The following is a 16340-nucleotide window of genomic DNA, read 5'->3' on the forward strand; positions in this document are numbered from 1 at the left end:
TTACCCATCGCTCGAGGAGTAAGAAGCTTGGTCTTGACTCCCACCAGAGCCTGTTCTCGAGTCGCGCCGGCCCGGCTGTCCGCCTCTTGGGCCAGATGATTGACAAGGAAGCTTTTTCGCAAGACATTGCCGGCATGGATCTCCGCCCTCGCACTGGCATATTTCAACAAGTCAGGAACGCATTCGTGGCTCAAAGTCGGAGGCAGAAGACGGTAGTACACCATGAACCAACCTTTATCTTGCGCTGCTGGCAGGATGTACTGCGGCAATTAGATATGCTGTCCGAATGCACTGCCGGAGTCGCGGATTTGACGTACCAAGCTCTGGATATGTATTTCCCTCTCTTCATCTTCTTTGCAGGTCGCTCTGTGGGCTCAGCGCCCCCTGTGGTGGTTTCTCCAGCGACGTCTCGCTTCTTGGCTCCATCTTGGTTGTCCTGAGGCGCGATTTCGGGCACACGGTGAGTATTCGGCGTGGTCTGGTCTGCGGCCTCGCTGGCTGCATCACAATCTTGAGTATCCGACGGCGGCATGGTGTCGATTTGATGCGAAATGGAAGACAAGACGAGACAAAAACCTGGAGAAGCCCAGCCAACGCGGGTTTCGGTAGCCAAGTTGACAGATTGCTCTGCCTGCTGTGCGTGCAGACCCCGGGCAGGCCGAACTCACCGCTGCCGAGATGCTAGTGTGTCAGGGTTCCCCGCAACCCCGCAAATCGAGGCTGGGTTAGTTACAATAGTGTCTGGGGAAGAACCCCAAGGTCGCATCCTCTACAGGCTCTGCTATAGCATTTAGTGGGTGGCTGGTCACGCGGTTGTCTCGTATTGGATGGCTTACCCTGTCCTCAGCGGGATTTCGCTGGAATTTCCGAGCAATGGGTCTCAACAGCACTGCCACTCCATTCTATTGGCTAGTCTAGCTGGTCTGGGTCGCAGCCGATCTCTATAGAGTTTGGCTAGTTGTACACTACCCAAGGGTTCGAGACCGGAGATGATCGGCCCGTACGTGGATATTTGAGGGGGCCTGTAGTCCTGCCCGGGCACTTCCGTGCTTGGTCTTCCCAACTTCGTTATGCTGGGAAGACCAAGGGACGGGGGTACATTAACTAAGGAATAGGTCAGTTAAATGGGGACAAAATAAAGATATCTCCAATTACGTGGGCCTTAGCGTAAGTAGAAGTCACTCAATTACTGAGAGAATCTTGAATTCTGCACTGATGATCCTCGTGATGTGCCATTACCCCGCTCATCGCGATAGCTTCACGGTAAACCTCTTTCATCCGCCTCAACGTAACTCAACCACAACAATTATAACTCTTCACTAATCACGAATATAACTACTTCATTAGAAAGCCGCAAATTTGAATCTACTATAGATGAAAAGCGGATTAATCCAGAGACTGGCTTACCTAATTTTCACCGCTTTAACTCTTAGAACCTCGAAGAACATACGGTCGCCTCAGCAGCTCTCATCAAATCAGGGTCTTATCCCTCTATCGCGGCTGCTGCCCATGCCTCCAAAGTCTTATACAAGAGACTTCTTTCGAGGGTAAAGGGAGCGAATCCACGCAGCCAAAATAGCAGTAACAACACTCTTTTTTTCACCAGAAGAGGAACATGCTATTATTATGTGGTATTGACGGCGTGTTACTCAAAGACATCACATACAATACCGTACTCTTCGTCAACATGCGAATGCCGTCCACAGGGCCGCCGGCAGATGCGCCGTCCTAAGGAGAAGAATCTCAGTCGCCGGGCTCGCGATAAAGAGACATCAATCGTGGCTAATTACGGGCTGATTCATACCTCCAACGCCAGACTACGCATCGCCAAAGACAGTCACAACTAATAGTGACAGCAAGAAGAGGAGGAATGGCGGTTCAGGAAGAGAGTAATAAAAGACGAGATAGCCTATGTACGTAGGTGGGTTATAAGGGTCCGAGGAGTCGTTCGTGAGAGTATACAGAGAGAGTAGTGGACGAAGACTAACCGACGCCTCTATCTCTCATCCGCGAAGTAGATAAGTAAGAGGTATGCGCTCCATCGTGAGATGAGGGAAGAAAGAGGACTTCTACCTCACAAACGGACAAGAGATTGTATGCAACGGATGTTTATACTAACTTCAATGCTATGATAAACGATTACTTATAACCCATCCCCTCGCCCCTAGCATCTCTAAGACCCTGAATCCATTCTAACTCATCACCTCGAGCTGCTCGTCTACTTGCGAGAGAGAAGCTGCTTCACAGCAGATCGCAAGACCGCCGTCGGATCTTGGGGACGATCAATCGATCGCCAGCCGATATGACGATCAGGACGAACCAAAAGTGCGCCACGGTCAGTGATCTCTCTTCGGCTCGCCCACTCGCCCGAGACGTCGCTGTAAGTGCAGCATTGGCCGACAAAGTACACAGGTAGCTTGATACCAACTTCCTTACTGACAACAGCAGCAGCTTCCTCCCAAGGCTTTCCGCCAATACCAACGACAAGGCCAAAGCTGCCAAACTCAAATATATCGAGAATGGAGATGCGCTTCTTATCAAGCTCTATCCAGGCATGGGGCACGTAGGCACCAGGGTGCGTTGTGGTTGAGTAGTACAGCACCGGGTCACGCTCATATTCAGGGAACGGAGTTCCATCGTCAAGCACTGCGACCGAGCTCTTGTACCGATGGCCGAGATGGACTCCGAGGGGGTTGGACCGACGGTTGCCCTTATTCATCTGATCCTTCAGAAACTCGCGGCGCTGAGCTGCACCGTCAGCGTCGGAGAAAAGCTCCTCAAGCTGTGCAAAACCATCTTCCCGGGACTGGCCTCGCTCAAAGCCCAGAGCTTTGGGAAGGGCCGCCATGTCGTGAAGGGTCTCGATTGCGTGGTCGACGATCTGCTTGCCAATAGGCTGTCTCTCCTGGTTGTAGCTCTCAAGAAGTTCCTCGCCAGCCTGGCCTTTAATGACAGCGGCTAGCTTCCACGAGAGGTTATACGCGTCTTGCACGCACGTGTTGCTTCCCAGTCCACTAGCAGGCGGGTGACGGTGGGCCGCATCTCCAGCAAGGAAAATACGTCCGCGGCGGTACTCGGTGGCCACGACGTGGTTAACTTGCCATTTACCCTTGTGCTTGACTCGAATGGGCAGTGAGTCTGGAATTTGCAGTGCTTGACGAGCATGAGCAATGATGGCTTCATCGCTCATATCGGGCTCTCCATCTGCGGCGTTATACTGCCGGTTGACGACCCATTCATCCCACGGCCTCTTGAGGATGCAGGTTCCAGAACCAACCCAGTACTCGTCTCCGGGCTGTAGCATCAAGTAGATACAGGCGGGGCGGTAGGAAACATACTGGGTTAGGTCCATCTCTACCCAGGAGCTAATCATATGCATAAGTCCTGGCTCGCCGATGAAACCAAACCCAACTTTCTGGGCCACTGTCGATCGAGCTCCATCTGCACCGATGGCGTAACGGGCGCGGATGGTATATTCGCCTCCACAAGTCCTTTCTCGCACGCGAGCGACGACACCCTCATCAGACTGTGAAATGTCCACCAACTCGTGGTAGAAGCGAATGTTAGCCCCCTTCTCGTAGGCTCTGGTCAGCAGAATAGGCTCAAGCAGGTTCTGAGCCGTGTTGTACATCTTGCACGGGCTGGCTTTTGCAAAGTCGGTCAGCTGATGATCAGCACCGCCGTAGCAACCATAGCGTCCAATTTCTATGCCCGTGAGGCTGGTGGCCAAGACCATGTTGCCAAGATCGGGCAAGCAGGTCCCTGCGACTTCGACTTGCTTTTGAAGGCCCATGTCACGGAACACCTCCATGGTGCGCTGGTTGGTGACGTGGGCACGCGGAGCGGGCGCGGTGCCGCTATGCTTTGCAATAGCGAAGACTCGGATGCCCTGTGCAGCTAGCATGGATGCGAAGGAGAGTCCAGATACGCCGGCACCTACGACGAGGACGTCGGTTTCAACATCGGCCATGGTTGGTGGTTTAGCGTCAACGTGACTGGGGATCAGTTAGTATGCATGAGATCTAAGGTGGTCTTCCAGACTTACTCTGAGTGGGAGTCCGTGATGGTAACCATGTTGATAGTTGTTTGAGGTAACCCCTTCAGTTGTGAGCTTACTAAAGGTGGAATGTTGTGATGATATGGAGCTCGATCCAAGCTTCAGCTACACAAATCGGTGCAAGTCAAAGCTGGCTCTTACTGGTGAAAGTGAATTACTAATTTTTGGTGATATCCGAGAATAGTGATAGCAATCAACTATTTAGGTCTTGAGTTATGTTAAAAGATGATGATAGTGGATGGGCAGTCGGAACGGGTGCCTCAATTTCCGTCCGGGGGCCGGGATGGGGTTCTGTAAGTGTTGGTGTGATCTTGCCATAATTCAAGTCTGTCAGCCGGCGTCTTAAGGTTACCCGGTGGGGATGGTTTCTCATTGGTGCTTGCATATGCCATGGCTATTCTCAGGACTCATGAGTATGTCATAACAGTCCTTATTTCAGAGACTCAGATAGCCGATAGACACGCCGTATGGGGCGAAGTGGCCAGTGGGGCGGCACCTATTCCAACAAGACAACTCATCTCCACGTTTTGCCAATTCATTCACATTTCAAACAGACCTCGGTTCACTGTTTCCCACTATTTCCCCAGGGTTTGTGAGGTGGGGAAATCAACTGTGCGGGACCAAAGAATGACGAAGGGATTTCGGGATTTCGGAGCATTGATCAAGCCCCAATCAGCTGGCCACACTTTCGAATGGACCTCGGTTCACTGTTTCCACTATTTTTCCAGGATGTGTGAGGTGGAGAAATCAACTGTATGGGGAGCAAAGAATGACGAAGGGATTTCGGGATTTCGGAACATTGATCAAGCCCCAATCAGCTGGCCACACTGAAGCGCCTTGTTCTAGACGCTCAGCACCCCACACTTCACCCAAGTCGCCTTTAATCAGTTAACTCTAGGGTTAGTCTCATTGACTGTGTGCTTGGAGTAGGACTGTGTGTAGGTGCCTTCGGGTTGTTTTGGGCATTCAGTATCCCAGTGTAGTCTTCATGGAAGGGATTGTTGGCCACGCAGATAACACAGGGTGGTCTACTTTTACAAACACATACATCCAACATATGGCAGAGCAATAATTATGTTGTTGATATTGACGATTGACCCTCTAGGTCATCTCTCCCACCATCCCTACCTTCTTTACCCAACTCCAACCCAACAACCACAACGTCAAAGAATTCTTTTCAAGAGCAATATGACCCTCCAACAAATTCTAAGATGGCAGAGCAAAGTCTGAAGCAACCGATCACAGGTGTTGTGATACCTCCTTCGACAAAATACCCCTTCTGGTTCGGAGGTAGCGCCACTGCAATGGCAACTATGTTCACCTACCCACTGAACTTAGGTTAGACTTCAGATTCGACCATCACCATGTCGCTCACAAACAACGCAGTCAAGGTTCGTCTACAATCAACACTCATGCCCGCTCAAGCATCCATTATCGGAATGACCACTCATGTAATCGCCACTGAGGGTTACTTTGGTCTCTACTCCGGCTTGAGCGCTGCTCTTCTTCGCCAATTTACCTACTCAACCCTCCGCTTTGGAGTGTACGAAGATCTCAAATCACGACTACCTCACCATGAAGACAAGACGGCTCACTCTCCTCTTGCTTTGATATCCCTCTCCGCTTTGTCCGGTTTCTTGGGCGGTGTGGCTGGGAGTCCAGCAGATATCGTCAACGTACGGATGCAGTCTGACATTTCAAGACCGTTGAAAGAGCAGGAATTATACGCATGTTTTTGACAGCATCGTGCGCATCGTGAAGACTGAGGGATTGACCTCCCTCTTTCGCGGTGTGGGCGCCAATGCCTTCTGGGCATCTCTCATGAACTCTTCGCAACTAGCCTCTTACGATATAGTCAAGGCATCTTGTGGCTTCTTTCACGGCGGGTGTTATAGCGACGACGGTTTGTTCGCCGGTAGTTGTAGTCAAGACTCGCGTGATGGGTTCGACGAGCAAAGAATCTATATGGCACATCTTGCGGCGCTCGACATTTTCTGAGGGACCGTTTTAGATGTTTAAGGGTTGGGTTCCTAGCTTTCTTCGTCTTGGACCTCAGACTGTGTTGACTCTACTTATTCTTGAGCAACATAAGAGATTGTATAACAAGATGAAGCGTGAGTGACGCAGTATCTTATCGGACTTTAATCTGCCTATTACTCTCAAATAGGATAAATGTTTTCTGGGATAATAAAGCAGATAATTATATTACACCTAACTATTGAGAATACTAGCTGGCATCAAGGCCTTGTCTGGTATAGAAGAAGAATGTGGTTCTACGAATTTGCGTACTCGTCAATGAGATGTTAGTTTGGTGTCAATGCTGTGGTTGCAGTCGCTTCACTAATCTGGTATAGGTTACTCATGGCAGCCTCAATCGCATCCCCGGACTTCGTCTCCGCATGATGATGAAATTGCGCCACGGCCAAGTATGGGCCTCGGCGAGACTACTGCAGGATACGCGTAGAATTGTGGATTACGCCCAGCATCTTACTTGGCGTGTCTCAACATGGTAGTTACGTTATACTTCCGCCTGAAATTCCGTCCGAAGACGATTGGTTGCTATTGGCGATCTTGGGACTCCGGACTTGGCAAAATTTCCGGCCTCAAGCAACCGCTGTGAGCACCAAGCCTCGGCGGCTATTCCTTTACTTCCGTGAACCCCCATGGTCAACTGATCTATCGTTGCCAAATAAAAGGAAATTAGAAAGTTGGAAAAAACACGTCTTCTAATTCCACCACCAATCATTCCTCATTCCCCATCCAAACTCTCCAGATCTCACAGTCCAAACATACAAACATGGCCCCCGCACGTGGAAAAGTCGCCTTCGTTACGGGTGCTAATGGCATTACCGGCAATGCCATCATCGAGCACCTCATTCGCCAGCCAGAGTCTGAATGGTTCGTCCCTCGAGTGCCTTACTCTACGGGAGCATGTCTGACTCTCCAGGAAATAGGTCCAAAATCATCATCACGTCCAGACGAGTTCCCAAGCAAAGCCTCTGGCAAGACCATCGTGTCAGGTTCATTGCTCTCGACTTTTTGAACCCCGTCGAAGAGTTGATTCCGCTTATGGCACCTTTTTGCCATGATGTCACTCATGCATTTTTTACCTCATATGTGCACACGGCAAACTTTGCCAATCTGCGCGATAGCAACATCCCATTGTTCCACAACTTTCTGGTCGCCATAGACATTGTTGCTGCGAGCACACTGAAGCGAGTCTGTCTCCAAACTGGAGGCAAGGTTGGTATATCCCGAATTACCGACTTGTATTATCACGTTGACCAAAGTTAGTACTACGGTGCCCATCTTGGGCCTACCGAAGTCCCTCTTCACGAGGGAATGGGTCGTTATGACGATAAGGGAGAGAACTTTTACTATCCGCAGGAGGATTTCCTCTTCAGCCTCGCTGCCAAGCGTAGCTGGGACTGGAATGTCATACGCCCCAATGCTATCATTGGATTTACACCAGCAGGTATGTCTGGCTTTGCGGATGCCAACATCATAGCAGCTTACTGACTCTCATAATAGGCAACGGTATGTCCCTGGCGCTTACATTGGCCATCTACATGCTCTGTTGTCGCGAGATGGGCGTGCCCCCTGTGTTCCCAGGCAACAAGTTCTTTTACACTCGATGCGTTGAAGACTGTTCCTATGCACCTAGTATAGCAGACCTAAGCGTGTGGGCTACCACAGATGAGCATACTAAGAACGAGGACTTTGTCCACCAGAACGGCGATGTCTTTGTGTGGAAACAGCTCTGGACCAAACTTGGGCGACACTTTAACATTGAGGTCCCAGAGTTCACCGAATGGGCAGCAGAGGGAGACCAAGAGCGCATGGCCAACAACTTCCTCATGACTGAATGGTGCAAGGACAAGGAAGCAGTGTGGGAGAGAGTCGTAGCCAAGCACGGCGGCCAGCTCGAGGCTTTTGGCTGGGGCACCTGGGACTTTTTCGACTGGGCCATTGGAAAGGCCTGGTGCACCATCAGCACCGTCTCCAAAGCGCGCAAGTTTGGCTGGAAGCGATACGATGACACGTATGACACGTTCATTGAGACATTCCATGTCTTGGAGAACGCGGGTATCTTGCCGTATGCGGATAAGTGGCAGGCTGGGGATAAGAGCCAGTTTGGACAGACCGTTCTTGCGCCTCATCCTGCTGATGCCGTCACCCTTCGCAAGGCAAAGGCCAAGGCGCTGCAAAATGGAGTGATTGAGAATGGCATCGATCACAAGGGACTTGAGAGTGGAGATGTAGAGAATGGCGATCTGACTGTAAAGGTCTGAGGTGGTCATGGCAGCGTGTACTTGTTGCGACTGAGTTTGATCAATACTGTTTTGGCGCGATCTGAATGGATTGTTGTTGTGGTTGAGTTATTGTATTCAGTTGTTTATTCTGAAATAACTTATCGATATAAATTATGTTACTACAGCATATGTTCGTAACTTGTGACGGTGCATTTCGAGATGTAAGTAACATAATTCGAATCCGTCTTCATCATCACCCGTCATGGCTTCAAGCCGTCGTGATCCCTCCAAGGAACCACATCATCGGCAACTGTTATCTTCCCCTCACAGTCGTCGGACAACTTCCAGGCATTAATTCAACTGAGTTTCTTGGCAAGCAGCAAGCTCAACGCTTAATCAAGTTGCAACTGTTGAAGGGCCCAATAGCCAGGATGGTCCCGGTATCCCAGCATGTATTTGATCTTGGATCGGAATTTTCATTCCGTCTGGACATCAATTTCCAGCTAAGACCTCATGCCGCCCCCTTAGATCTTTTGCCACTCTGGTGTGGTGGCCGACAGCGGTCCGGCCTCTTTGGTCACTAAGACTCAGGCAAGCTAAGCGAGATTGTCCACGTAGCTCAAGACCCCCATCGACGAATTAAATATCAGTATCGCTATCAGACACTGTGATCAGATCATGCAGGAGCAGCCGGATGCTATCAAATGGCATTTATCTATCTATGAGCGAGCCTTGAAAACCATGGGATACGCAACACCGCACACTAACCCAAGGAGTTCTCCTTGGCGTTTTTGTGCTGACCAGGCCCCCGGAAACCTGAAGTGTCTATAAACAGCCTAGTCGAGCCGGCATCTGGCGACCCTCACCAACCGAGAAAGCCACTTTACCCCACGGGGCCCCGGATTTCGCAATTTCGGAACTGGCATCTTGGCTTCGTTCTCGACCCCCTTAGCTCAGCAGCACAAAAGAGTATTTGTAGAGACATTCTGGCCTGCTCGACAGGTAGAATCTGCAGTACTCAACTTGCAACGCTCGAGATTCACTATCAATAATCATTCATCTACGACGTGGAAGTCACCATGGAGAAGCCAGAAGTTGAGCATCTCTCCAACGACGAAAAGTCTGTCGGGCCTCGTGTAGTGGACAAGTTTCCCGTCGAGGCTCGAGCTGAAGCCGGAGTGCTTCTCAATGTTGAGCGAGCTGATGGGACCTCTCTTCGTCTCGCTGAGGATGGACATGTAAGTCTGATCACTCACAAACCGCCATTACTTACTGACTTGGAGGATTACTTTTAGACCGTACTTTTGCCTCAGCCAACCGACGATCCCGACGATCCTCTGAACTGGTCATCCACGAGGAAGCATCTCATTCTCCTCGTGGTGGCTTGGGCTGCCCTCACTTCAGACTTTACATCGGCCGCTGGCAGCGCTCCAGTCATTCTGCAGGCGGAAGAATGGCACAGGTCTCCCAATTCGATCAACCAGAACAACAGTATCAACGTCCTCATGATGTGAGCATGCCTTTTCGCTCTCCCCTATAACTCTAGCTAACGTGCTCGTTAGGGCTATCGGCGGCTTGATCTGGGTTCCCATGACTTCCATCATCGGACGAGCGCCAACCTTGTTCTGGTCTACCTTCTTCGGCCTCATATTCTCCATCCTTTCCTCTGTGGCTACCAACTTTGAGATGTTTCTTGCCGTGCGAGCTGTACAAGGCCTCTTCCTGACGTCTGGTCAAACAATCGCCATCGCCTTCATCAAGGACGTCTTCTTCTTCCACGAGCGAGCTCGAAAGATTGGCCTATGGGCTCTCATGTATATCACTTCTCCTTACTGGGGTCCATTGATCGCATACTTTGTCGTTGGCGCTACCCTCCAATGGCAGGATGCATTTTGGCTAGGAGTCGGAGTTACTGCCATCAGCTTGGTTCTTATCCTGGCCTTTCTCGATGAGACGTGGTATAACCGTGACCTTCCCATGTCCGAACAACCGCCCCGCGGCAAGGGTTTTGGTTCTCGACTTCTTCGACTCACTGGTGTTTGGCAGCTGAAGCATCGCTCTACATACTTTGAGACTGTTTTCAATGCCATCAAGAGAGTCGTGCAAATCTTATCAAAGCCCATCATTCTCCTCACTCTGTTTGCCTAGTAAGTATTTCCTGCATCTCTCCCTGACAGCCTAGAAGCTAACTAACCATCACCAGCTTCCTCAGCTTTGCGTGGGTAATCGGCATCAACATTTCGACCGCCATCCTCTTCGGTCTCCCCCAAGAGGTGGGTGGCTACGGTTACGGCTTTAATGGGCTGGCACTCCTACACTTTGCTCCGATTATTGGCGTTTTCTTGGCCGAGGGATTTGGTCACTTCTTCAACGACTATCTTACTCGACGCTACGTCGGAAAGCACAACGGTGTTTTTGAACCCGAAGCTCGCCTCGTCACCATCTACATCTCCTCTATTCCCATGATTGGTGGCTTGGTCTTGTTGGGACAGGCCTTGGCTAAACACCTCTCCGTTGCTGCAATCGTCGTGGGATGGGGTATGTATAGCTTTGGAATCATGCTGATGTCTGTGGCGGTCGCGGCATATCTCCTGGATGCATACCCATCTGCTCCTGCAGAGGTCTGTGGTTTGACTAATGTATTTCGAGCTCTGAGTGGTTTCAGTGTTGCGTATTACCAGCAGGAGTGGGGAGCCAAGGCTGGGTATGATGTGAGCTTCGGGACTCAGGCCGCGATTGTAGCTCTAAGTATGATTCTAATTGTCCTTGTGCATCGGTATGGCCATGGCCTTCGCCTGAAATATGGCCAAGTTAGGTAAAGGCAAGAGGTTTAAGGAGGAAGACTAGATAGATTATAGTATTAGCTAGAGAGAATATACTTACTAGTTTTACAAGTAGTATTATGCTTTAATATGCTAAACTTAGTTAGAAAATATATTACTTTATAAATAAGAAAGTTTATAATATATATAGTAAGCAAGTATAATAAATAAGTAAGTATAATAAAAATCCCTTAACTTATATTATCTTTATTTAATTATTTAATCCTTTATAATTTAATATATATCACGACCCAGAAGAACCTCACAACCACGTGACAGAAGATTAACCCACTATATTAGCTAATCACTACAGGATTATATTAGATTATACTAAGGCACTGTGATCTAGCTATGATCCGGGGAAGGCTTATACTAGATCATAGTCTATAACCTATAATCCCTTATAATCTAGTCCTAGGACCTTAGTATATATATTACGATTCGACCATAGTCTCATTATATGCCGAATCCCTCCCTATAAATTTCCTTTTTACCTAGCCTATTATATAAGGGTTATACTTTACCTTAGATTACTGTGATCTAGGATTACCTATAATCTAGGATTATTATAATTTAATACTCTTTATAATCTATTAGAGATTATAGATATATATATATTTCCTATATAATAGATAGAATACCTAATTATCTTAATTATTAATAATATTTAGTTATATTAATTACTAATTAATATATTACTAGGCTAGGACACTCTTATCTATCCTCTGCTTCTTACCTTAAACGCGCCCATAAACAACCTCGAGATAGCTAACCTAGGGGTAAGTATCTAAGCGCGCGCATATAGCCGTGGTTAACTTATAAAGATAAAGGGTTTATTCTCTCTATTACTTTTAATTATATCCTATTATATATTATATGACGTCGGACCTATTATTATGCCCTGGCGGGTAGTAGAGATAAAGGAGAGGTAGAAATAAGGTAGCTTACTTATTATAGGCGCTATAGAGCTCTGATATTATTCTCTATTATATCCTAAAGGAATAAGGGTTCCCTACTTGCCTTTGAATCCTCCCGGCGTATCTAGACCTTCTTATATAGCCTCTTATATTCTAGAGCTATTAATAAGTTATACTTATTTTCGCTTTTTATCTAAGTCCTTCTTATAAATTTATGTAATCGACTAAAGTATATTTTTTATGAGCTGTTGTTTGCGCCGGGTTATTATTAGCATTAGTATTATAATCGTTATACCTATTTTCTATATAATTATTGACTTTAATTTAAGAGATATAATAGTAAAGATTTTATATATAAAGTATTTTAAGTATGCTGGCTCTTATATTTACTTATGTAGTTATTCTCCGTAGTATATCCCGCTCGATATAGGGTAGCTCTAGCATATCTAGCTATCGACGACTTCCTAATATTGCGGCTATTCTATATATCCACGCCGCTATTATTATTGACGATAATCGTGACGACGCCGGAGCGTTTCTCTTGGGCGGGTTGGGTCTACCTGGGTTACGCTGGCCGCTCGGGAGGCTTTTTCTCCCCCCGGGTAACTAAAAAACCTTAGTCCCCCTTACTAGCTTTCCTAGTAGCCGTAAAGAACGACTAACCTTAGCTACGAGACAGAGCTATTATGGTGGTAAATAGCCCATAGCTCCTTATCCCTATTTGCCCCTATTATTATTATAGTTCCTTAGTGATAATTATAAGGCCCGTGATAAGGGCGATATAGCCGTATGGCTTAACTACTGCTACTATATTAATAATAAGCCTACTAGCCTAGCTGCCTCCCCGGTTCGATCATTACGCCCTTGAGCCCCGCTTGTCTTATTAATTGGGTTAAACCCTTGCGAGGCTAAGGGCTATTTAATATATTAGTTTAATAATATAGCGTTCTACTGGGAAGTATATCTATCCCGAACTTAGCTACCGAGGCCCCTCTGCGGAAGTAATAGCGATAGCATCTACTACTAATGCTATTACTATTAATTATTAGAGGAGGCTATGGCTATTATCCCCGATAATAACTTCTTATACCCCCGGTATACTATTTAAATTATTTATAATACTTTATTTAACTAAGGGGCTCTATTATTAGACTTATTATTTTTTATTACTTTATAATATTAATCTACCGCCTATATAAGAATAATATAATTAATATATATATTAAGTTTAATAGAAATATATATATTATAGAGTATTAAGTTCTCTTTTACCTTAGGTATATTTCTAAGCTAATTATAAATAGCTCATATAATAATAGATATTAGTCTATAATATATCTTATTATTAGGGTAATAAGTATAATCTCTGCCGCGAAGATCGCTAGTATATTTTAATATTAAATCTTATTAGATTAGATAAAATATCGGTCTAATAGTATTTTAAATAACCTAGAAAAGGCCTACCTATAGATTATTAATAGCGAAGTATTTTATATAGCTATAATTATATTTTTCTTCTAATATTAGGGTAAGATAATATTTTATTAAAGGATCCTTAAACCTAGCTATATAGCGCTAAATATAATTAAGAATTTACTTTTTTAGAGATTAGGAGTATAGTTTTAACTAAGTTATAATATTATTATTACTCTCTTCTCTTAGCTAAGCCTACTAATTAGCTCTATATATAGCTATTATTAACTCTTAAATAATAGGTATTAAATCTTATTGCCTTAATAGCTTATTATCCTTATTATAATTTATAATATTAATAAGTATAATATTAACCTAATATATAATACAGTCTATAATATATATTATAGTCTTACCTTTATTTTTTTTTATCCTTAGGAGAGACTATATATTAGGAAAATAAAAATTAAAATAATATTAAAGAATATGATAGAAAAGGTTATAATAGGTTTTCTTATTAAGTAAGGCAAAGAAACTAGCTTAGCGAGAGGTCTTTATAATAGGCATAGGGGTAGCTAAATTATTATTATTATTATTATTATCGCCGTTGCTATTACTATATTTTAGGTAAAAGAGCTAATATATATCTACGGCGGTATAGGTATTATTTCTAAGACTAATAGCTAATTTAGCCTAGTCCGAGACTTAAATAGATTTAGCGGTAAGGTCTAATAAGGTCTTAAGGGTTTTAAGTACCTAATAAAAGGTATTAAATTAATATTACTTATATAAAATAATAGGGTCGCTTATATTAGCCTTATAAAGCTTAACCTAATTAAGGTCTATTATAATAATAATAATAATAAATTAATTATACCTCTATAGGTATAAAGTATTACTTATATTATTAATTCTATAGCTAGCTATATAATCTTATATAGAGATATTAAAGGTTACCCTCCTTATTTAAGTTTTATATTAATAAGTAATAATAAGCCTTTATTACTTATTTTTCTATAGGGTAATAAGTTTATTAATAAGAAAATAAGTCTTATTATAGAGGTAAAGAATATTTAATATTTTTTTCTTAAGAGCTTATTTATTTTTATTTTTCTAAGTTAAAAAAAGGGTAAGGTCTTAGTTAGAGGTAGAGGCGAGCTATAGCTAGATCTAGCTATAATTATTAGGCAGAGTAAGGTCGCGATAATTAATATAGAGCTTAATATCTAACTTAATAGGGAGAGTATCTATAAATTAAGAAAATATTAAGGCTAATTAATATATTTACTTTAACCTAATAATAATATAATAATAATAAAGATATACCCTTATTATAAAATTCATAGACCTATTATAGATTATTTAAGCTAGAACTAATCTATTTTATATAGTCTTATAATACTTTAATATAATATTAGCTAGCTATAAGCTTAGGTTTCTTATTATTAATATTAGCCTAATACCTAAATAATAATATATAATAATAATAGAAATAATAATTTATTATAGTAATAATATTAATAATATTATTAATAATAATAGTACTATAAGTAACTTAGATATAATTCTCTTTAGCTTAATAGGCGAGATTATTATAATAAAAAGAGTAATAAAGGTAGGTAATATAATTATAGTCGAGGGGTTTATTATTACCGCGAGATTATAAGGATATAAAGAGGTAAATAAGAAACTTAGTAATAATAAGGTAATATAGTTTAGCTTAACTTTTTAATAAGTTAATCTCTATAAATAATAATAGAGAAGGCTTTAGCGGTTTAATAGAGTTAGAGGATAGTTAGTATTAGTAGTTAGCGGATAGACTAGCGGATAGGCTAGGCGGGGGATTAAATCTAGGTATAGTAGATTATATTACGGGCGGGGATAGAATTAATAGCTAATTATAATAATAATAATTAAGAAAAGATAGGTTATTATAGGTTAGTTAATATTATTTAGAGGTAGGCTAGGTTTAGTAATTAGAAATATAATTAGAGAAGCGGTTTATATTTTAGGATAGTCTAAGGTAGTAAAAATAGGGAAATAGTATAAGATTATAATAGTAAAGGAGCTATAAAGGCAGGCGGGGTAGAAGGTAGAGGGAAAGAAGAAGAGGAAGGTAAGATATAATAAAGATATATGTGTATATATGTATATATGTTTTATTGGGTATAACGAGAGGATATTTCCCAAGGGATAAACTAGTTATACTAGGTTTATATTAGTAGAAGAGAATATTATATAGCCTTAAAGGGTAGTATAAGTTATATTTAATAATATACTTAAAGATATTAAATATAACTAAGTTATATTAATAGCTAAGGTAGCTAATATATAAGAAAGTATATATTAGTATATATTATAACGTATATGATAAGCGAGTATTATAGACAAGCGAGTATCATAAAAATCCCTTACCTTATATCTTCTTTATTTAATTAATTAATTCTTAACTACCTAGTATATTAAGCTCTAATACTAAAGCTAGAATTCTTCTAGCACTTTAAGCCCTCTAAAATAACCTAAAACTAAGTATCCGATGCGCCGCAGCGATATATATAGTTTACTATTATACCTTATATCACCGGCAATAAGGCATCTAGTCTCAATGTAATATTATCCCTAATTTATATAAGCTATTTAATCTAGAAGAAGATATCTTTATTTACTTTATCCTTAACCTAGATTCGCGAGGATTTCCCCTATAGCTATATAGTATTAAAGATATAACTAATTAATTACTTACCGACCGCGATATATTACTAGTTAGTATGCGCTAGGCTTATAACTTTATTAAGTGATACTTAGAGCTTAAGATATATTTTTTTTAGAAATATAACTATTAGAGAGCTAAGTATAAAAATCTAATTATTATCTATGA

At 43.3% G+C, this 16340-nt stretch overlaps 4 protein-coding genes across 4 annotated transcripts; 3 read left to right on the forward strand and 1 right to left on the reverse strand.

The window, feature by feature from the left end:
• Positions 1-2218: 2218 nt before the first annotated feature.
• On the reverse strand, positions 2219-3970 carry NECHADRAFT_52791 (uncharacterized protein; the record flags this gene model as incomplete). The annotated part of the gene is made up of 1 exon (XM_003040107.1): positions 2219-3970. One exon carries the CDS (start codon positions 3968-3970, stop codon positions 2219-2221), a length of 1752 nt encoding a protein of 583 aa, XP_003040153.1.
• Positions 3971-5421: 1451 nt separating this feature from the next.
• Positions 5422-6229, forward strand: NECHADRAFT_87053 (uncharacterized protein; the record flags this gene model as incomplete). The annotated part of the gene is made up of 4 exons (XM_003040096.1): positions 5422-5733; positions 5913-5960; positions 6069-6171; positions 6225-6229. 4 exons carry the CDS (start codon positions 5422-5424, stop codon positions 6227-6229), a joined length of 468 nt encoding a protein of 155 aa, XP_003040142.1.
• A 625-nt stretch (positions 6230-6854) lies between these two features.
• NECHADRAFT_97472 (uncharacterized protein) lies at positions 6855-8349 on the forward strand (the record flags this gene model as incomplete). Its single annotated transcript, XM_003040097.1, has 5 exons — positions 6855-6955; positions 7012-7300; positions 7352-7532; positions 7589-8153; positions 8187-8349. 5 exons carry the CDS (start codon positions 6855-6857, stop codon positions 8347-8349), a joined length of 1299 nt encoding a protein of 432 aa, XP_003040143.1.
• A 1040-nt stretch (positions 8350-9389) lies between these two features.
• On the forward strand, positions 9390-11129 carry NECHADRAFT_97473 (uncharacterized protein; the record flags this gene model as incomplete). The annotated part of the gene is made up of 4 exons (XM_003040098.1): positions 9390-9548; positions 9606-9820; positions 9873-10457; positions 10514-11129. The coding sequence occupies 4 exons, from the start codon at positions 9390-9392 to the stop codon at positions 11127-11129; spliced, it is 1575 nt and encodes a 524-aa protein (XP_003040144.1).
• Positions 11130-16340: the final 5211 nt, after the last annotated feature.

Source organism: Fusarium vanettenii, assembly GCF_000151355.1.
Source record: "Fusarium vanettenii 77-13-4 chromosome 11 genomic scaffold NECHAsca_80_chr11_7_0, whole genome shotgun sequence".
Lineage (NCBI taxonomy): Eukaryota > Fungi > Ascomycota > Sordariomycetes > Hypocreales > Nectriaceae > Fusarium > Fusarium vanettenii.